Genomic DNA, 23,658 nt, shown 5'->3' with positions numbered 1-23,658 from the left:
TATATGTACTGTCAAGAATTGTAAATGTCAACTGAATTAAAGGAATAAATTATAAGATGGTCAACATCATGAAATTTGGAATACAGACTTTTTTTTCATTTATTTATTAGACGCTCTGTAATTATATTGAGCTTCTTAAATAAGGATTAGTATATATAAAAAGGAAATATAAGTGAATTAAGAATATTCCCACAGAAATATATATATATATATATATATATATATATATATACATTAGAGAAAAAAAAATTAAAATGGTAAGTTGAACTTTACAATCAAAATTTATTGTTCGACTAAATACTCCAAAAGACAATTTACAAAGTCCTTATTCCGTGGAGTTTAAAAGAATGTTATTCTTGCTATTCTTCTCATCAGAGGATAAATAGAAATCAGCAAATTATATTTGTAACAATGCTAGAATTTGCTGATTATCGCATTAAGTGAAACCGCAATTATTTTAATCATAAATTGCCAAGACAAACAAGTGAAAAAAGGTTGGATATGTAAAAAAAATATAAAAAACAAACCGCCCATAATATTTCAGTTTGAATGAAGATTCTCTCAAGGTAATCCGAAAGGTGAAAATAATTCTTTAGAGAGAATGAAGTCGAAAATTAAGTCCAGTATGATGTTAATAGTCCGGTTGTAAATTTCAACTTACAGTTTTTATTTTCTTTCTCTTATAATAAGCTCTACTCTCTATTACATATTGAGCTTTTTTATTTGGTTTTGTATTAAATTATTAAATTACCTATATATATAATTACTTTTATTTATATTAGATTGAAGTTTACCATTGCGTATATTAGGTAAACACTACATCTTTTTATTTCATTACTTTTAGACATATATCTATAATATAAAGCTGAATGCGCACGTGTGTGTGTGTGTGTGTGTGTGTGTGTGTGTGTGTGTGTGTGTGTGTGTGTGTGTGTGTGTGTGTGTGTGGTCACGAATAGGCTCCTATATGGTTGACTATTTTAAAAAACTGATTACATATAATGATAGAAGATGTATCGAGACACAGGAATGGGTATGTTTGATCTGGAAGAACGGTGGTTCATTAAAATTGTGGGGTCTGCGTTTGTGCCTGGTCCACAAAGTATGGAAATAAAAAATTTAAAAATTAAAAAAAAAACGTTTACAAGTGTTTTTGATATAGATGTACATAATAATACTTTGATAAGTATGTTTTAACTTAAATAGGGATGGTATAATAAAATTGTGGGGTTTGCGTTCGCGCCTAGCCTCCATGGAATGGAAATAGGCACAAACTTTAATAAAGACTTTTCATATCTGTATGCGTAAGTATACTTTGATAATTATGTTTCAGTTTGAAGAAATATGGTATAATAAAATTATGGGGTGTTCGTTCGCACCTGACCTCCATAGAATGGAAATATGTCACAAAGTTTAAGAAGGTTTTTTATATAGATCCACAGAATATTGTGATAAGTGTTTCAGTGTGAACAAGTATGGTATAATAAATTATGGGGTTTATCTATTTTATTTTTACTTTCATCATAGTTTTGCTTTGGTTTTGATACCCCCAAATTTGAAGCTATCTCTTTACAATCCTTCCTTTTCATAACCTATCATACTTTCATAAATCAGAGTTCATTTTCTGTAGGCTGTTTTTGAACCCAGTCAACGACGGGTATTTTTGCTAGTATATATATATATATATATATATATATATATATATATATATATATATATATATATATATATATGACTACTCCCTTATTTAAATATATATATATATGTATATATATGTATATATATATATATATATATATATAAAAAAGCATAACTGTGAAGTTAGTTGAGAATTAAGAGACAGTTAAGTCTAGCAAAACAACAAAGTGCAAGCAGACAGATATATGTGTGTGTGTGTGTGTGTGTGTGTGTGTGTGTGTGTGTGCGTGCGTGCGTGCGTGCGTGCGTGTGTGTGTGTGTCTGTGACTTCAAAAAGTTGATATTTTAATTTCTCATATTCTACAGACGCAGTGAAAATAAAGGTTGGGAACTTTTGTGGCTGTTAACTGGATGTGTTGCACCCGCAACAGAAGTGTATCGAGAAGTAATCAGCTTCCTTAGGGCCAGTCATTATCATCTAACATATTCCTGCCTAAAAAGGATTCGACATTTAAAAGAGTAAGTTCACATTTATTTATAAATCGTTTAGAATATCATCATTCGCTTTTAAAATATAAAAATTACAATTATCAACGAATATTTAACAGTTCGGAATTTTTTTAGATGAGTATTGGTCATTCGTATTATTTGGATTCTTCAGACTACTGTTCTCATCTTGAGTGTCATTTTCACAACGTTTAGGCTGATGTAACCTCCGACTTGCCTACAAAGATACATCTTTCAATGGATAGAATTTAGTTGTTAAAGTGACACTTTTCTCGAGGTTGAAGATTTAGTCTTTAGTGCATGCGACACACAAAATACTGTTGTATGTCAATAATGTGGATTACACGGTACTAGCTTGAACCAACTTGCTTGTGTTCAAGTTAAGTGCAGAGAGGTCGAAAGGTTAAGACTGACAGACTTCAAACTCATTGACTTCAGTTGATGGATGCATTACGTCTGCATGCTAGTAGGGGTTACAAGACAGGTCAGTGCATGTTGAGTGCGAGATGTGTTGATGGGATGTGCGACCCTACACCATACCTCAATATATAAGGAAGGGACACGCGTGAGTTTTTAGTCAGACAAGAACCAGAGTCAGGCAGAACAAGAGAGGGGTCAAGATGAGTAAACAGAAAAGTATAAAGAGATCAGAATCGATTCCGCGATGCAGAGGCCCTCTCAAAAACGAAGAAAAATCCTGAATAAAATTTGTCTACGAATAATACGTGTTTTAGGAACATGCATGGTTTGATTTATATAGACCTGGTACGCAACAATACAATTGTGAAATACCTAGGACTTCTACCCAGTCATGGTTGATGGAACATGGATTAAATGAAGGGTTGGGTTCGAGATTTTAGAGTTCAATATAAAGATCCACGGGTTTGACATGATACACTTGAAGAAGGTCGGAGATTACATTGGCCGAAATGTTGTTCAAATAATATTCAAGCTGAGAACAGTTGTCCAAAGATTGTTGTTCAATGATATACAGAGTGGAACGATAAATTTGTCGCCATAAAGAAAACAATACCAGTTTTACTTTAAAACTTTTATTGAAAAAATCAATTCAGGTAACTTGATTATGCAGTAGAGCTAATATTTATTCAATGTAGCCGCCTTCAGCCTCAATTACCGCCTCAATACAAGTCCAGAACTGGGAACATGCCTTTTCCACAAGCACCAGCGGTAGCTCAGCGAATACTCGTCGGATGATGGTGATGAGGCTGGCTTTGATGTAGTGAGATATAATGTTCTCGGCGTATGACCAAACGAAGTTCATGTCGGAGGAGAAGGAGGGGGCCAGTGACAGAAGAGTACACAGTTGTTGCACTCCTTTTGAAGCTAAGCCTGGGTTTCTTTGGACTTGTGGGCCAACACGGAATTCTACTGCCACATCCAGAGTCTACCAGCAGCTAACTGATTGCACCAGAGAATCATCACACCCTTTAGCACATCCAGGTACACTTTGGTGTTGACTTTCAACCCAACTTCGAATTTGTGAGGTGGCATGATGTGGCCCTTACTTGAAACCACACCAAAAACGATAAATTTTAATAATGCAGCGAGCGTTCTACAAGTAATGCCTCCTATTGTTTCATTCCGTTTGAATGGATCAAAGAAGATTGCAAGTTGCATTGTTATGGTGACTGAACTTATGCATTCATGACCTGAAAGTTACATCAATCTGTTGCAGATATTGACAGTGTGAAACTCAAAAATAAAATAACCTCTGTCATCGACGTGCATCTGAAAACTTACATTCATTTTCCATTGTGCGTTGCTCGCATCATTAATATTATCTTGCCTAGAATTAAACAATTTACATTTTAATATTACTTTCACCTTTATTATTTTTTTTATTGTTTCCGGATCTTTGTTAGGACGAGATGCCTTCAATAAGTTTCCAGATTTTTTTGTACAAGCATTTAAAATTGTTGTAGACTCTCGAAAATTCAATATGTTATTGCAATACATCTTATGAGATGACTGACCAATTTTTACGATTTTAGATTCAAATGAACAGCTACAGCAGAAATTGGAATACATCCTACTAAAGCCTGAGTGTACCAGCTGGTGAATTTCCAAAAATACAATCTGGACGTGAAGACATTTTACAAGAACGATATGCAATAAAATTCTGTTTTAAACTTGGAAAAAATGCCATAGAAACGTATGGAATGCTTCAGAGTGCTTTTGGACCATCTTGCATGAATCGAACATCAGTTTTTGAATGGCATAAGAGATTCAAGGAAGGCAGGGAGCGTATGAGGGATGATGAGAGGTGTGGGAGGAGTAAGACAGTCAGAACACCAGAGTTGATTGGCCAAATAAAGAATTTCATAAATAAGGACCGTCATGTGTCTATAGAGACGATAATTGCACAGTTTGATGTCAGTGTGGGAACTGTACACACAATTATTCGCAAGGAACTGAAGATGTGGAAGATTTGTGCGAAGTTTGTCTCATGGGTGTTCAGAGAAGATCAGAAAGAAAGAAAGACATTGTGATCACATTGTGACTTTTGGTTATTCCCTAAGCTCAAGGAGAACCTTAGTGGCTGTCATTATGAGATAATTGAGGAGATGAAAGAGGCTGTGTCAAAGGGTTCTTCCAGTTGTTGTTGGAACGGTACAAGTGCATTGCGGCCAGAAGAGATTACTTTGAAGGGGACTAGAGTTTCATGTGTGTGCACTAGCAATAAAAGCGCTCATACGAAGAAAAGGTCTGGAAACTTGTTGAAGATACCTCATAATTCCTGAAAGATTATCTTAATTATTTATTTTAATTAATACAAAAATTGATGAAAAAAAAATGTCAAGAATATTTTATTAATCATGTCACGTAAATCACGCGGGGCAAAAGAAAAGATAATTATCTGCGATCAACATCTCGTCAAATTTCCTTGAGATATTTTTATAAAAGAAATGATCAACAAAAAAAAAAGAAAAACGTTTGAGAAGAATGATATCAGCTTACGTATTGATTTCTTTAAGGTAAATAAATACTTTATTTTCAAGAAAAAAAAATGATATCGTTTTTGGCTTTATAAAATGTCTAATAACATCTCAATTTTTTTTTATTTTATTAAACAAAATTATCTGTTTACCATAAAACCTTAAAACAGATTTATATTTCGTAAAATAAAACACAACTATAGTTTCAAGTAATGATTAAACTAATAACTGACTTGAAATCTTTGAGATGAGTAATTTTTATATTTATTTATTTTCGGACTGTTATTCTCATCTTCGTAGTATTGTTGTTTCACCACGTTTCAGCCAACTCATCCTCTGACCTTCTTCAGCTGATTAACCGCGACGGGATAGGTTAGGGTTAGGGTTAGGGTTAGGATAGGTATACTGAGTCTCTTAACTGCATCTTCAGTAATTACTGCCTTCCATAGTTGCTGTTGTCTCATCACGTTTTGGCCAACTAATCTTTTGGCATGCTTTGGGTAGGATTGAAACCGCTATCTTCAGACAATGCTCACCTGGAACTGTGGAGATCAACGCCTGTAGCCACTGCGATTAAGGTGGAAATTTTTGGTTTTATAAATTCAAGTCTTTAGCATTTCTATCCCGTCGCGGTTAACCACCTGAAGAAGGCCAGAGGAATAGTTAGTCGAAACATCGCGAAACAACATAACTATGAAGATGAGGATAACAGTCCTCAAAAAAATAAATAACTGACTTATCAACCGTTTGTACATAACATTTATTCTGTAAAAGTGTGTATAATTTGTTTCCTCAGGAAAGGCTGCCGCCTCTACCCGCCGCACCTGCTTGAGTACATGGCATTGGTTGGACAGCGCCCTCCAACGTTAAAAATCGACATCCTATTTCCAGATTCGTCCGACATGGTATGTACGTTTATCTCTTCTTTCCAGCAACGAAGATTTGTTTTTATCACGCATCAAGTGAGACTAATTTTGCAACTAAATGTCACGAATGTCTATACTATATGAGTACTTGTAAATCTGTTATATCAGTTTTAATTAGCGTGCATGATTCAAGAAAACATACTAGAAAAATAATCGTCAAAAAATAGTTACTTTCAGTTCATCGCTTAAAAGGGATGTTGGTGCGTTATTTCCAAATCATGACCTGCATAAACTTCCAAAACTTCGTTTAAATTTGATGCAATCTTTTAAAATAAATTTTAAAGCATCTTTGTAGTAGTAGTAGTAGTAGTAGTAGTAGTAATAAGGTGGTAGTAGTAGTATTAATAGTAGTGGTATTGTAATTTTAATCCTGGTTAGTTATAAATACGGTTTAGTTCTGTCGAATCGCATTGGGATATGAGTGACTCCAAATTCAATTGCTTTTTTAATCACAAATGTCCATGAGTCATTTATTCAAATTTTAATTAAATTTTTTGTTTTTATTTCAACGTTGTCGAATTATTCTTTTCTCCTTTTTATGAAATTCTACATTCTTCAGTTTATTACTAATTGATTGATCATTTGTGAAAGACATTTGTTTGAAGATACATATTTTGGTGAAAATTCACATATTTTGGTGAAAAATTCACATATTTTGGTGAAAAATTCACATATTTTGGTGAAAATTCACATATTTTGGTGAAAAATTCACAAATTTTGGTGAAAAATTCACATATTTTGGTGAAAAATTCACATATTTTGGTGAAAGTATATGTCTCGCTGAAAAAGTTACACATTTTGGTGAGAAATTCAGATATTTTAGTGAGAAGTTCACACATTTCGGTGAAAAAGTCACAGTTTGTTGAAAAGTTGGCATATTTCGGTGAATAATTCAGATATTTCGGTGAATAATTCAGATATTTTGGTGAAAAGTTCAGATATTTGGGGGTGGGGAAGTACACGAGTTGTAGTTGAACTACATACTTTAATGGAAGTACATAGGCTTTAGTAAAAGTATACATGTTTGGGTGAGAAGTTCACATATTTTGGAAGAAGTACAAATATTTTAACAACAACGAAATCATTAAACAAATCCAAACATTTGATAGACATATAAACAATAAATTTCTTTATTTCTGTTTTAAGTTTAGAAGACAAAAAAAATAATAAAATTGGAGAACATTATAAATGAAAATCGAAAAATGAAATAAAACGAAAGGGTAAAAGTGAATGAAAATATGCAGAAGAAAAGTAGAGGAAATGGAAGGTGAATTTATTTATTTATTTATTTATTTATTTATTTGTTTATTTGTTTATGTATTTATTTATTTATTTATTTGTTTATTTGTCTGTTTATTTATTTGCTTGTTTATTTATTTATTTGTTTATCTATTTATTTGTTTGTTTATTTGTTTATTTGTTTATTTATTTGTTTTTTGGTTTATTTATTTATTTGTTTGTTTATTTATTTTCTTGTTTATTTATTTATTTATTTATTTGTGTTTATTTATTTGATTGTTTATTTATTTCTTTGTTTATTTATTTATTTGTTTGTTTATTTGTTTATTTGTTTATTTATTTATTTTTTCGTTTATTTATTTATTTATTTGTTTGTTCATTTATTTATTTATTTATTTGTTTGTTTGTTTATTTGTTTATTTATTTGTTTTTTATTTGTTTATTTATTTGTTTTTTTTTTCATTTATTTATTTATTTGTTTGTTCATTTATTTATTTATTTGTTTATTTATTTGTTTATTTGTTCATTTATTTGTTTATTTGTTTATTTATTTATTTGTTTATTTATTTATTTATTTGTTTGTTTCTTTATTTATTTATTTATTTTTATTTATTTATTTATTTACTTGTGTATTTCTTTGTTTCTTAGTTTGTGTATTTACTTATTTGTTTATTTATTTATTTATTAGCAAATGTTTTTGACAACCTTTTTTCTTTCTCGTCATGTCTATTATATTGTCAAATATTTACCCCCCCCCCCTTTTTGTATAAAAAAAACACTTTTAAATAAAAAATAAGTACAACATGGCGAAATTGCGTCAAGTTAACTGTTTAATCTTGTCCGCATTTTCGTCAATTTAATTCAATTTTATTTCTGCTTTTTAGACATTGGAGATCGATTCATATACAAAGGTGTCGACTATCTGCGAAGATTTGGTTCAAAGGTTGAAGCTAACTTCCGGTGAAGGCTATTCGCTTTTTATCAAAGTTAAAGACCGATGTGAGTTAATTTCGATTTTTGTTTTTCTCATCGTACAATGTGGGATTTCCGGGGAGGAGTCACCAATTTGTAAGGGTGTGAGTCGGTACCCACCAATTCATAATCGGGATCTATCAATTTTTAGGACCGATGTTACAGGTGCTGAAATTGCTTGAAGTTCGAAAGTAGTAGGAAGGTATCTGCGGGACCGTTAAAAGTAAATTTAACGGGATCACCGATTAATAGAAAGTTTTCACCAAGGCACATGCTCATATAAATGAGAATAAAAATATAGAAATAACTCTGGAAAATAACGACACTCGACAAAAAAACTCGAAATCACTGTATTAATATGAAATAAACAACATTTGTTTACGTGTTAAGAATATTAGTTGAAATTGTTCCAACATAAGTGCTCGTCTGAGTTCCAATCGCTGGTCCACCCTCGCTAATCTTTCACGAAAAACACCTGTCTAGCTGAAACCGCTGTCAGTAATTTTCCCCACTCTTTATCTGTGCCTAAATCAAGACGTAGGTTCCATGAACAAAGCCTCTTTCTTAGAAGTGCCCGCCCGTGGAACTCTCTTCCATTTGCCTGTTTCCCATCTCACTACAACTTGGATGTGTTCAAGTCCAACATAAACAAATTCCTGATGAACAGCCCCCTTAAGTAAGACACTTTATCAAATCTCCAATACTAACGATTACTACGATACTATCCCATTGATTACTGTACACGCAATTACCCTTATCCCCGAGTGGCCTCCCGGCCTTGATAAGTGGTAACCTCCATGTAAAAGAAAAGTGTTTTCTTGGGTGGAGTATTTGTAATGCAGGATTAGCAAGGTGCGGATTTTGTTAGAATAGCAGGAGGTTTAATATTGCGGATTTTTATGGTCAGAGTATCACGTGTGCCTTGGAATTAATTTGATTATTTTTTTTAAATGAAAGCGTATTCATCTCATAAGGAAAGTAGTTTGAAATAAAATCGTTTCCAAAAGAATTACATTCTCATTCGATGTGATAAATTTCCATGATGAGAATTAAGGTTCATGTGCTTGGCGCGTAAATTCAAGACGGGGGATTTTAACGTCTCCCTTGTGACAAAGTTAATCTAGACGTTCGCCATGCTAATCGTTATTCGGACACATTAAAAAAATCTTTTGAACAGTATTGCATTGTGTGTAAGTGATTTTGTTGTGCTGAGTATGAATAGTTTTTCAAGTGCAATTAAAATGAAAACAATTATTGAAGTAAAAATAAATAAATAATAATACCAACCATGTGTACGCGGTGTGATGATGTGTGAATGTAAAATCTAGCCAGTGAGGTTGAGGACATGCGTTGCATGAAGACAAATGATGCAACAGAGTGCAGACCAATCCGGCTGCGCGATGTGACATAGAGAGATAAAAACGTGTTTAGAGAAAATGTATTCGAGGCATGTTCGAGACACAAGAGGACAAATAGACGTGTTACACACGTGGCCCATAAAGCGACAGAGAAACCACGTGCTCGAGATCAGAGGAGAGAGAATCAGAAAGAACTTTGTCATTTACAGCCTTTGATGTGTTGCCGTAGATGGTCGTGTCATCAGCATAGATGTCAACGAATGATTTAAGCATGTGTTTTGGGAGATTATTGATGTAGATCAGGAAGAGGGTTGGGCCCAGGATTGACCCCTGAGGGACTCAAGCATTAATACTGCAGGTTTCTGATTTTTGTCCATCTACCACTACTCTTATGAGCCTATCAGAGAGAATGATTTAATGATAGAGAAAACATTTCCAGTTATACTGTAGCTGGAAATCTTGTGAAGTAAACCTTTATGCCATACCTTGTCGAAGGCCTTTGATATATCAAGAGCAATTGCCCTAGAAAGGAAGCCTTTGTCAAGAGATTCACTAATCCTATGAGATATAACCGTTAGCACATCTGCGATAGATCTTGCAGAACAGAAACCATATTGCGTGTCACTAAGAAGGTTATTTCTGCTGAGGTGGTTGACTATTTCTCTATTTAATATGGATTCTAGCAACTTACTCATGACACACAGGAGACTTACTGGTCTGTACTGAGAGGGAGATGACTTTTCACCTGAATTCTTGAATACAGGGCATACTGATGAGGTTTTCCAAGGTGTTGGGAAACAATTCCCCTTAAGGCAACGCTTAAACTGTTTCGTAAGTATGGGAGTAAGTTCTGGTTGTAATTTTTCAAGACTATAATTAGGATGCTGTCAGGGCCAGTTGCTTTACTGGAATCAAGGTTCTTGATTAGCTTGGCGACCTCATGCACAGATATTTGTATGTTACCTAGCGTGTTCTGTGTTATAGGAGGAAATATGGGGAGTTGATGGCCTTCGTCTCATAGGGTAGAATTAGCTGCAAAAATATTTTGCGATATTATTGTTGCCATTTTGTTAAATCTGTAAAAATATTTATGTAAGTAACTGGTTAATGTAGCGTCAGATTATATCTGGTTATTACGGTTTATTTCCAATATCCTTATAATAGTCTGTGACATATTTCCATTGTACGGATGTCTGGCGCAAACAGATACCATCTTTAGACATAACAGACACTACCCTTAGATCCTAGCCAGAAGACCAAGAAGGTATATCTTAGTTTCATGTACGGCACAAAAATGGCATTATGTTTTTTATTATAATTTTTTTTTTTTTTTTGCGTTTTTGATGATCGGGAGATTCTATTTATCAAAAAGCAGGATAGATGGTTATAACTAGGGCTGTGACAACAGCATATTCTTTTCATTGTTTTGATTCTTGGGTATATATCCGTTAATATCTTATATGTTTTTATATAGACGGATGTGGTTCTCAGTTGATCAAGTATGTCTAACTGTGTCGGATATATACCCGAGAGTCAAAAGAATGAAAAGAATATTCTGTTGTCACAGCCCTAGTTATAACATACTGTAAAAACATTAAATTAACGTATCTATATACTAATTTAATGTCCGTAGTATGTTATCACCGTCTATCCTCCTTTTTAATAAATAGGATCTCCCGATCGTATAATTTATAATTTCGAAACCGTGACATACATACGTACATACGTACGTACGTTAAAGGTACTACAGTTTTAATATATAAATTACCAATATAAACACTGCGTTCCAAAACAACGACACTATTTCTTATTAAATTATCAAAACGTCAGTTTGTCACATGAGCGTCACCGATGCCACCCATCCTCTTAGCCTTATTGTTAATTATTGCAAAATGTTCCTCTCTTCTAAGGTGTAACATTTGATTTTGTACGGGGTACCCGGCGTTGCCTGTTCATAAAATACGCTTAAATATGATATTTTAATTTACACAGATTTCGTAATTTTCATTATTATAAACACAATTTTCTATTGATTATTTTATTGTATCAAATATATAATACCGATTTCAAAAGTAAAAAATAACATGGTGCCATCAGCTAGAATCGAAACCAAAACATTTATCACTCCAGTCTTAGTCGTTACAGTTCGAGCTATCATCAAGTAGATAAGAAATACTTAAAACTGAAGCGACTTTTACGTATAAATGTATATTTGTGCATACGTAGACGAGCACTGTATGTCGTCTTATACCTTCCAAGTTCTTTTTTTTTATTTTGACCCCTTAGCAGCTATTTTACCGGCTAAAATCCCATAAAAGAACGGTCCACAAAAATGCAATCATTTGGCTCGTCTAATACCGCTCTGCATTCCTGTGTCTCAGAAGAGATGCACTTTGAAAAAAAATGTAGACAGACAGAGTGAGTTTTATAAATTGGACTAATATTTTTCCTATTTTTTCAGTAATATCACTTCTGGAAAATGACTATTTTTTTGACTGTATCATTCATGCCGAATATTTCTGGACTCCCGGTACGAGCGGCCAAAGAAGAAGTTGTAAGTATTTCAATTTATACATAAAAGGCACTTTGCTTGTGCATGTGTGTGTGAGTTCGTACCCTATGGACTCCGAAACGACTAAGCCGATTTTTATTAAACTTTCACACAATTGTACTTTATGTGTCCGGGAGTGTTCTGAAATAGGTTTTGTGTTGTAATGTCCTCGATATATATTGAAAATCGACACTAGAAAAAAATCCGTTGAAGAAGGAACAGTCCGATTTCGACCAAACACCCTTACACAGCTTAGCATCAAAAGTGCATTTTAGAAGTTTTATCACCGCATAAGCAGAAGGACCCGGCATATAATATCAACAGTAGGTTCTTTGATAAGACAGAGGTGCGTTCGAAATGAATGTTTCTGTTTAGAGCCTAATTTAAGCATGATACTTAAATTTTGCTTTTTAAACTTTACTGCAAGTCATTATATAAAGATAATTCTATAAAATCAACATTAATTTCTGTATAATATAGACTACAACGTATTGCGGACTAGATCACTGCGAAGAGGCGGTGGGCGCCTGACTAGAGGAGGCAATCAATCGATTTGATTGAAAATTGTTCGGTTGCACCGATTTCGATGACAATAAAATATTGGAAGTGTGAAACAATTGTCGATCCTCATTAAATCCCGGGCAACGTCGGATCTCCATGCTAGTTTCGTATTAAAATGAACAGTGCATTTAAAAGTGATAATGGATTCTGGTAACACTTTAGGTGTACATTTGGATGGACTTCATAACGGTAGTCAAATGGTTAACTACATGGACTAACGACGTGGGTGTTCCAAGTTCGAATCCAGTTTGTTCCACGAAAAATCATTTTCAATATAGGATCTTAGCAACCTTCAGATGATCCCTCTCGTGAGTACCTAATGTCTTTTAGAAACGATTCTGATTTGAAAAAATATCGGGGAGACCAATGCTAACAATAGAATCTTTGAATTTATACGATAATGATGATGAGCACACATATTTTTAGTTGCCCTTCGTTGATCACATGTGAACTCAGACAAGTACAACGTGCCTTAAATAAGTTTGCAACTTTTTTCGTATTGCCACTTTAATTGATAGTACTCACGCGAAACTCTAGTCCCCTTCAAAGTAATCTTCTCTGGCTGCAATCCATTTGTACTGTTCCAACAAGTTGTGTAAATCCCCATGGAAATCCTCTTGTGTGAGCATGTCAGTGACCCTCACACAGCCTCTTTTGATTGTCTCATAAAGACAGCTTCTAAGGTTTTCCTTGAGCTTAGGGAATAACCAAAAGTCTCAAGGAGTAAGGTCTGGACTATAGAGAGGTTGAGGCACTGTTTTAATATCCATTTTGGTCAAATAGGCAGTGAAAAGGGTGCAGTTGCGGACTGGTGCATTCGCGCAAATCTTTCGTATCTTCAGTTCCTCATGAATAATGATGTGTACAGTTCCCACACTGACATCAAACTATGCACTTATTGTCACTATAGACACACGATGGTCCTTATCCATGAAATTCTTTATTTGGCCAATCAACTCTGGTGTCCTGATTTTCTTACTCCTTTCACACCTCTCATCATCCCTCACAGACTTCCTGCTTTCCTTGAATCTCTTATGCTACTCAAAAACTGATGCTCGATTCATGCAAAATAGTCCAAAAGCAATCTGAAGCATTCTATACGTTTCTGGGGGACATTTTTTCCAAGTTTAAAACAGAAGTTTATTGTATATCGTTCTTCTAAATTGTCCTCAAGTCCAGATTGCATATTTGAAATTCACCAGCTGTGACAATCAGACTTTAGTAGGATGCATTTCAATTCCTGCTGTAGTTGTTCATTTGAACCTGAAATCATAAAACTCGGTCAGTCATCTCATAAGATGTATAGCAATAACATACTGAATTTTCAAGAGTCTACGATAATTTTAAATGCCTGTACTAAAACATGTCTGGAAACTTATTGAAGGCACTTTGTAAGTGAAACGGGACTATCCAAAAATGAATGGAAGCAATTAATTACAAAGCCATGATAATGTAAACTAAAACAGTTAATACACTGTAGTGTTATATTATGTGACAACTTAGCTACATTCTTTCTTCATTGTGTGTTCGTTTGATGTTGCAATGAGTATTTTAATCAGAAACCAACCAGTAATAAAACGTAAAGACTAATCGGCTGTTCGACATGGCGAGAATAAAGTGTGTTTAACATCCAATTTTGTTAATAAAGGAATAAACATCTAAAAGCACGCCACAATAGCATCTCTCATCCCGTGTTTATATAATGATTGTTCTATATGGGAACAGTAGTCCGAAGAATCCTTAAAATACGAATAGTATACCTATACTATTCGTATTATTTGGATTCTTAGGATTACTGTTCCCATCTTGCGTGTTATTTTCACAATGTTCCGGTCGATGTAACCTCCGACCTTCTTCAGGTGTATCTTATCAAACTCTGGAATTTTTATGTCAAACTCGGGAATCTGCACGGAATTTTGAATTAAACCATTTATTTAATCCACGGAGATAGCATGCATTCATTCTGTCAGCCTTTACTGGGTAGAAGTTCTAATTAATTTGCAAGTGAATTTTGAATGTCACTGGCACTAAGGATTGAAACTTCCACCTCCAGAAGAGTGTAACTTACAACTGAATCTTATCAAGTACTTTATCGACTACGCCACGGGTACTTATTAGGACTTTAAACAGTTGTAGAATAAATGACTACGAACGTCTATTCTAACATTTAAAAACAATTTTATTACTAAGAGTGGAGAAAAGCAATAAAAGGTTTAGTAATAGCATGAGTCGATATGTGTGGACCAAGACCAAAAGTTAGGCAGTCTTGCTGGAGAAGAATAAGAGTTAATGTACATATGATGGAGATCGGGCTTGACGGTAGCCATGGTGAATTCTTTGTCTTCCCATCTTAGTCAACCTCTGGTTCATTGCCGACGGAACAAGGGCATGCTACATACGTGGATTAAATGAACGGTTCTGTTCCAAATTCTGTGCAGATTTCCGAGTTTGACAGAAAGATTCCCTGAGTTCTGTCAACAAGATTACACCTGAAGAAGTCGGAGGTTACATCGACCGAAACGTTGTGAGAAAAACATTGAAGATGAGAACAGTAGTCTGAAGAATACAAATTATGCGAATTATCAATCCTCATCTAAAAATTCAGAAGCATAGATATACCATGTTTACTTTAGTTGAACTATAATTAAAAAAAAAAAAAACACTAATGATGTAATACTAATACGTCAAAAATTTAGAGTTATCAATTCGAAAATCTTTCTCATTCTAATATGTTACACAGCATCTTTCGTTACTTTTTAATTCAGTTTAAAGCAGCCAATTTGTTGGCTTTGGACATAGCCATACTACTTGGACGTAAAGATTACTATCTGGAACAATGTGTGCAGGGGCTCTACGTAGAAAGGTGGGCAGCAAAATGTCATTTTCAATAAAACTTAAATTTCTGCATCAGTCAGGGAAGCAGGAGACAGGGAAGAATTTCCAAAGTTTAGCACTTTGAGGGAAAAAACTATTGGAATAGAAGAACTTGCACCCTCTGGGGGTCACTACACTGAAAAAACTATTGGAATAGAAGAACTTGCACCCTCTGGGGGTCACTACACTGAATGGGTGGGTTTTTGCTCCTTGTCGGATTAATCAGGGTATTTACATCGGAGGAGTACAAGTGCTACGAGTTCATTAGAGTGCATTTCATTAAAATACTTGTAAACTTAATGACATTTTAAACGACATCCACTCTAAGAGCAACCCGGTTGGCCTCAACATGTATCTTGGGAAGACCAAGTTGATGTTGAACCAGTATGCTGCTAAGTAACCAATAATTGTTGATGGGAAGACCATTGAGAAAGTTGAAAGCTACATCTACTTGGAAAAGAAAATTACGAAAGATGGAGATCTCTACCCTGACATAAAGAAAAGGGTAGCAATGGGATGGGCAGTTTTTGGGAATATGCCAATCAAAGGGAAGATCTTCATTGGATATATACTATCTGTGATGATCTACAGTAGTGAAACATGGGCTCTAACTTCTCACTAAAGTGAAGTCTTGGCAGTGGTACAAAGGAAGATGGAGAGGATAATGTTGGGCATCATTCTATAAGACAGAAAGACAAACATCTGGATCCACCAACAAACAAGAGTTATTGATTATTATCAAGATCGATGTAAAGATTCACAAGTTTGAAGAGATACACCTGAAGAAGGTCGGAGGTTACATCGACTGAAACGTTGTGAAAAAATCATAACAACAAAGTACTACGTGTAATAAAAAAAAAAAAGAAAGAATTCTCAATCCTTATTTCAAATATTTGAAAATATAATTTTGAAATTAAAACATTTTGGTACCGGTGCATACTGTAAACCAAATGTATCTCAACGTTCGTTTGGCTTTGGTCGGACGTAACATGACGTTAACAGCTGGATTATGCCGAGCAACAGATCCGGTTTAGCTTCTGTCTAACGTAACACGTCGATCAGCAAATCACAACGCGGCGCGCTGAATTACAAGGTGGCGACGCATGCGCGTCTAGCAAAGTCCGTTTAGATAAATATTAGAAAAGAATAAAAAACACTAGTTGTTACATGCAAATCATGGACAGTACCAACATAATGAATGTTTAAAACCTTTTCTTCCAATTAAAAAAAAAAAACAAAGCAAAATGTTTTGTTTTTTTTTTTTTACAAAAAAATGCTTAAACAAATACTTGGGAAAAAAACAATTTTTTCACCAGTTTTCTTTGACAAAAAATACTTTAAAGCATTTTCTAAAAAAATGGCAAAATATATATAAAAAACAAAAAAAAACTCTTTGAACCTTCTTTTTAAACATTTCCTTAAAATTATTTGCCTCACCCCCCAAAAAATAATTTTGTTTTTTCTAACCTTTCCTTGACAGTTATTATTAAAAAAATTTTTAAAAATCAATAATAAAACACCAAATTACGGTAGGTTGTTTTTTTTGTTTGTTTGTTTTTGGTTTCAGCATTTTACATTTATTCATTTTATTATTTTCTTTTACATAGCGTTGTTATGATTTTATCGGCAACGCTCGGCATAACCTGCCTGTTGACGTCATGTTCTGGCCAAAGCCGAGCGAACGCTGAGATACGTCTGATATGCACCAGTACCAATATTTTAAACGTTTTTCTTTCTGTATTGTCAGTAACAAGTGCTGTGATGCCAAAAGTTGTTTTCATGCGAAAGTTATGGATTCCCTGTGAAACGCAAGAGGAGAGAATAGCAGACATCATCTTCAATTATCATCAGGTAAAAGTTACTTATTCAGTTGCTATTCTTTGGAGTATGGATTTGTAGTGATTGCGACCAAAGGTCGAGCACACATTCTGGAGTACCTCCATGAAGCTGCGGCCGGTGAAGTTTACAGATAACCGATTTTATTGCCCAAGTCTTATGAGATTTTTTATGTTAACACTAGCTTATTACATTCACAAATGAATTCAAAACGTCGAGGAGGACACCAGAGACTTATTAATTCAAAAAATTATAAAAGAAGCCCTACATACCTCCAGACTCAAGTCCCGAAAGCCCTCCTACAACTCAAAAATCAAAAATTCCCACCTAGTTGAAACATTGATGGAGGAATGGAGGAATAGTACCCCCAAAGGAGGGGACATCATTGAAAACCAAACTTTGCGGCTCCCAGGTTTGGTCACAAATAGTTGGAATTAGTGAGTAGCCGCAAACCGGATCAAAACAAATACAGACAAATAGACTTCCCAATCTGCCTAAAGTGCAAAGAATCCTTCCAGGACATAGACTACCTGATCCTACACTATCTGGAAGGAGGCTATGTGATAGCCCAGCTACATGAAGACAATTTCTCAGACTGGCTAAAAAGTAGTAGTGTAAGGGCCTAATCCATATGATACTACTACTATTACTACTACTACTACTACTACATTTTCACATAAACGTGTTACTTTTTGTGCTTTTTAAACGATTTTCATTGGTTGAAAATTCTTTGTCTCCACACGTTGCTGTGAAAACTTACTTGCTTTAGGACATAAGGACGAAAAGAACAATTATTTGCTTTTTAGCATTCATGTGAATCATATCGCGATTCAGTTGAATTGGTAGATGATAAGAAGTTCTATTTGAAATTGATAATTACCTTATATATATGTTATTTATGTATATAATATATATATATATGATTAGTTTTTTTGGAAAAAGAAATCCAGCAGAGTGCTCAATTAAAAGGAAAATCCGAAATGTAAGAGTGTATTAATATTTTGTGTACAGAAAGTTGTTAGATGAGACAAATCATTGGTACCGTCGGTTTCAAGCCCGATAATAAGGACCGTTTAAGGTATCCTTATCAAGCTCTCTTCAGCCAATATTCGTCTCTGATGAATATTGGCTGAAGAGAGCAAAAAGAGAGAAAGAATAACAGTATAGATACATTCCATGATCCAAATATTTATTTTTCATGCAAAAAGTGCAAATATGAACAAAGATGGCCGCCTGAAACAAACACAAGATGTTGAGTCTTCCATGAACTTTTTCTTCTTGCAGCATTATATCGTCATGCATTTGTTTCTACCAAAGAAAGAATTTCTAATTTTTTCTGAAGAGTATATGCACGTAAAGAGACGGTATTGACATAATAATAACCATTTGTTTCTGCATAACGAAACAGATCTGTAAAAAATGTACTAAAATTTTAACATGCTGGAAGGAGCTGTTTTGCATGAAAAATAAATATTTGGATCTTGGAATGTAACTATATTGTTTTTCTTTTATATATGTGTTCTGTTATGTTTAACATGAATTAAGATTTTAAACGAAAAGGAGTGGTATCAATAAAGCGAGAAATATATTGGAAGAAATATTTTACAAAAACAACACACACACACACACGCACACACACATATATATATATATATATATATATATATATATATATATATATATATATATATACTTTTGCAAGCAAAATCCGATCCTGCATTTTGCTAATCCCTACCCTCTGATGAGAAGGAAAGTATTTCTTCGAAACTCTGCGGATTAAGGACTATCCACTTATTTTGTGCTTCCTTTTTAAAATTACATAAGGTTTTTAACTTTTTTCCAAAGTGTTTTTTAACATGTTTTATTAACTACTTGGTCTTATTATAAACTTCCTATTTGATTTTATCGAGTTTTTACATCTGGTTGAGATTACTTTATGAATATTAACTCTTTAATATTTATATTATACCTTAGATTTGCCATCTTGGATTATCTTGGTAAACTTAATTGTAATTCTTATTTTATTTATATATATATATATATATATATATATATGTGTGTGTGTGTGTGTGTGTGTGTGTGTGTGTGTGTTTGTGTATTTCTGTGGAAATATGATTTCATCAATTATATTTCACTTTTTATATGTACAAATCCTTAATTTAAGAAGCTCAATGTTATTACAGAGCCTATAATGAATAAATGACAAAAGTCTATATTCCAAATTTTATGATGTTGACCATCTTACAATTTGCTTTTTTGATTCCGTTGACATTTACAATTCTTGACAGTAACTGTTTCGTAACACAAAATCAATCATTTAATTATTATATCAATCAAAGACTCTATTTTGATTTTTACTCATCAGAAGAAGTAGCAACTATCAATCCATCAAAATAAAAGAAAATGCATTTGGGTATAAATACCGAATAAAATCCGAAAATTGGAAATGAAGTTGAAATTACCTTATTATTAGCTTACATTACGCCATTTTCAACTAATATATATATATATATATATATATATATATATATATATATATATATATATATATATATATATATAATGTGTGTGTGTGTGTGTGTGTGTAAAATAAATCCTCTTTTCCTTGTATCTATTTGTGAATTATTCCACGGATTTGGCCTTTTGGATTATTTTGAACCATCTTCCAATTACGCGATTTCCTTGGATTTTACTTGTGCGAATGGAAATTTAACTAACTTTCTTGGACTTACATTTTTGGATTTTACCGTCATTGGATACTTTACCTTTCACCAGACTATCCATTCACGTGAAATCACCTTTTTCTTCACCCTATTCCCCCTGCTTCACTTTTTTGTTATCAAGTAAGATCTTTGACTTACTTGTAGTTTCATCAAATACTTTTGTATGCAAAATCCAATCCCGCATTTTGCTGATTCCTACCCTCTGATGAGAAGGAAAGTATTTCTTTGAAAATCCGCGGATTAAGGACTATCCACTTATCTAGTGTATCGTTTTCAGATTAAATATGTTTTTAACTCATTTCAAAGTGTTTTTTTTAACATGTTTTATTAACTATTTGCTCTTATATATATATATATATATATATATATATATATATATATATATATATATATATATATATATGTGTGTGTGTGTGTGTGTGTGTGTAAATGGTTGCATCATTCTACCACTCCAGAAAGTATCTCATTCCCGACGCACTCCTTTACCTGTACAAGAGTCAAATACATCCTAAGATGGAGTACTCTTACCACATTAGGAGTAGAGTCCCTAAAAGCAGACTTTCCTGCCTTACAGAGTACACAACCGTCTTCAAAATTTATTGAGTGATGACCATTTCGCATCTCTACATCCTCTTTCTAACACAAGAGATGTTGCGAGTCTATCTGCTCTATCAATACTTTTATGGTATGTGCTCGACTGAGCTCCAATCTATGGCCCCTCCATGTAAAACGTTCGCAACAAATACTCGCCTAGCTGAAACAGTCGCCACAACTTTCCTTACTCTCTATCTGTGCCCAAAACTAAACGAAAATTCCATGAGCAGAGTTTCTTTCCTAGAACTGTCCGTCTGTGGAACGCAATACCAAGTGTCTGCTTCCCGGCTGACTATAACATGGTCATCTTTGAATTTAATATGAATAAACTCCTATTGAGTCGTCCATTTAGATAATCTAGCCTTACCCATGTTCCACCGTGACTGATCTTGTTGTTTCAAAATCTATGTAACACTTAACCCTTATCTTTCAGTGGCCTCATGGCCTTGATAAGTGATGACCCTCTAAGTAACATACATATATGTGTGTGTATGTTTTCTCAATCATTAAATCATTTCTCTCCGATAGGCTCATAAGTGTAGTGGTCGATGGACAAAAATCAGAGGCCTGCAGTATTGATGCTGGAGTCCCTCAGCGGTCCATCCTGGGCCCAACTCTCTTCCTGATCTACATCAATGATCTCCCTAAACATATACTTAAATCATTCGTTGACATCTATGCTGATGACACGACCATCTACGGCAACACATTAAAGGCTGTAAATGAAAAAGCTCTCTCTGATTCTCTCTCCTCTAATCTCGAGCATGTAATTCAGTGGGGGAAGACGTGGCTGGTTACCTTTAATGCATCTAAAACCAAGCTCCTATCTTTACACCATCAACGCTCTGATCCCCATCTGGCATCAACTGTAATGGATGGCTCTCGCCTACGAGAAGCTCAATGTTTTGACAAGCTTCTGGGCTTGACCTTTACTCCTGATCTGAAATGGAACACGTACATCAAGTCTGTTGCCAGGGTCGCTGGAAAGATGGTGGGTTCCTTCTACCGCTCTAGCAGATATCTCACTACTGATGCAATTCTCTATCTATATAAAAGCCAAGTACGGATGGAATACTGCTGCCATATCTGGGCAGGAGCTGCTAAAAACAGCCTATCCTGCCTTGACAGAGTACAAAATAGACTTTGTGGTTTAGTGGGGGTTGCCCTTTTCTCTTCCCTACAACCTCTCTCCCACAGAAGAGACGTTGCGAGCCTGTCTTTGTTTTACCATTATTTCCATGGCAAGTGCTCTTCTGAGCTCCAATCTCTGGTCCCCCCTCACCAATCTTTTATGAAAAACACCCGTCTAGCTGAAGCCACTGTCAAAAATTTTCCCCACTCTCTATCTGTGCCTAAATCAAAACGTAGATTCCATGAACACAGCTTCTTTCTTAGAACAGCACGCCAGTCGAACTCTGTTCCATCTGCCTGTTTCCCACCTGACTACAACTTGGATGTCTTCAAATCCAACGTAAACAAATTCCTGATGAACCGCCCCCTTAAGTAGACACGTTATGAAATCTCAACACTAATGTACAACGTACTGTACATGCAATAACCCTTATCTCTGAGTGGCTTCCGGGCCTTGATAAGTGGTGACCTCCTTGTAAAAAAAAAAAAAATTGTGTGTGCGTGTGTGTGTGTGTGTGTGTGTGTTCAAGCAAACATTACTATAAACAATAGAAATTTTCAGTTCGATTATACTTTTTTAATTTTTACAATTTTACGAATAATCTTTTTCATGTTAAAATAAAAAAAAGACAACTTTTACATGAAACGGGCTGTCTCTTTTTCATGTAACACTTGTCTCTTTTTCATGTAACACTTGTCTTTTTTTCATGTAACACTTGTCTCTTTTTAATTTTTTAAACAGTGTACCTTTTTTATGTTTTATTTTACTTCAGTAGAAGTTCTCAGAAATCAAAAGACCCCTTCCTAGGGGCTAACACTTGAACTCTACATGAGATACATAGATATTCGAATGTTCCATTAAAGTTCTTTATCTCTCAAACACTGAGTTAATAAAGAAATTGGGAGCATAATTTTCCTCTCCCCCAATTAATCATTTTTAATTAACTATGTTTATGTTGTCGTATATCTTTTGTTTTGATCTCTTGACAAGAATTTATCTAGTCTGGTGGAGTATCCAGCATTTTCATATGTTGTAGTATATCTTTTGTTTTTGTCTCTTGACAAGAATTTATCTAGTCTGGTGGAGTATCCAGCATTTTCATATGTTATAGTATATCTTATGTTTTGTTTAAACAAAGAGAATTAGTTAAATGAAAATGATAACAGATAAAACGAGAATCGAACCCTGCAGATAAGTTTTAAAGAAGAATAGGTTTTAAATGGAATGTCCAGTTAAATTGTTAATTGTTTTAAAATATTTTATAAATAAAATTTGGCTGGAAAATCTATTCACATTCTTAGAAAGAATGCATGATAAAAAATATTGGTTAGAGAATTAACAAGTAGGTTAAATTCCTTTGTAAAACAAAGAGAATGGGAAATTTCGTGGTCGTCAGAAATGGTTTCAAAACTTGCAAATCGCGCATGTTTGAAACATGTGGGTAACAATGCATGCTTAAACACGGAGGCATATCATATATATGAAGGACGTTCCAAAAGTAATACCTCTTATATTTTATTCTACCTGAACGGATCAGACATGATTGCAAATTGCATTGTTATGATGACTGAACTTATGCATTCATGACTTGGAAGTTTAATCTCTCTGTTGCAGATATTGATGGTGTGAGACTCTAAGACAGCAACTCTTGCCATAGACATGCGGTAGAAGCAGATATGTATCATTACATCCCTGGTAAAAGTGCATTAAGGATGTTGATGACTATGTAGAAAAATAAATTTTGCAATACAAAAGGTCGTTCGTTTTAATGATACCATTCTCGTCTTCGT

At 34.1% G+C, this 23,658-nt stretch overlaps 1 protein-coding gene across 2 annotated transcripts in view; it reads left to right on the top strand.

The window, feature by feature from the left end:
- LOC145280119 (myosin-VIIa-like) overlaps positions 1-23,658 on the top strand; it is a 285,982-nt gene that overhangs the window by 244,522 nt on the left and 17,802 nt on the right. For both annotated transcript variants that reach the window (XM_080131876.1, XM_080131875.1), the window contains exons 18-22: positions 2,005-2,157; positions 5,899-6,007; positions 8,152-8,266; positions 12,059-12,151; positions 17,331-17,434. In XM_080131876.1, coding sequence (XP_079988002.1) covers positions 2,005-2,157; positions 5,899-6,007; positions 8,152-8,266; positions 12,059-12,151; positions 17,331-17,434 — 574 coding nt within the window. The remainder of the gene's footprint in view (positions 1-2,004; positions 2,158-5,898; positions 6,008-8,151; positions 8,267-12,058; positions 12,152-17,330; positions 17,435-23,658) is intronic.

This window comes from Euprymna scolopes, chromosome 7, assembly GCF_053919585.1.
Source record: "Euprymna scolopes isolate OS-2025 chromosome 7, ASM5391958v1, whole genome shotgun sequence".
Taxonomy (NCBI): domain Eukaryota; kingdom Metazoa; phylum Mollusca; class Cephalopoda; order Sepiida; family Sepiolidae; genus Euprymna; species Euprymna scolopes.
This window is presented reverse-complemented; position numbering and strand designations above follow the sequence as displayed.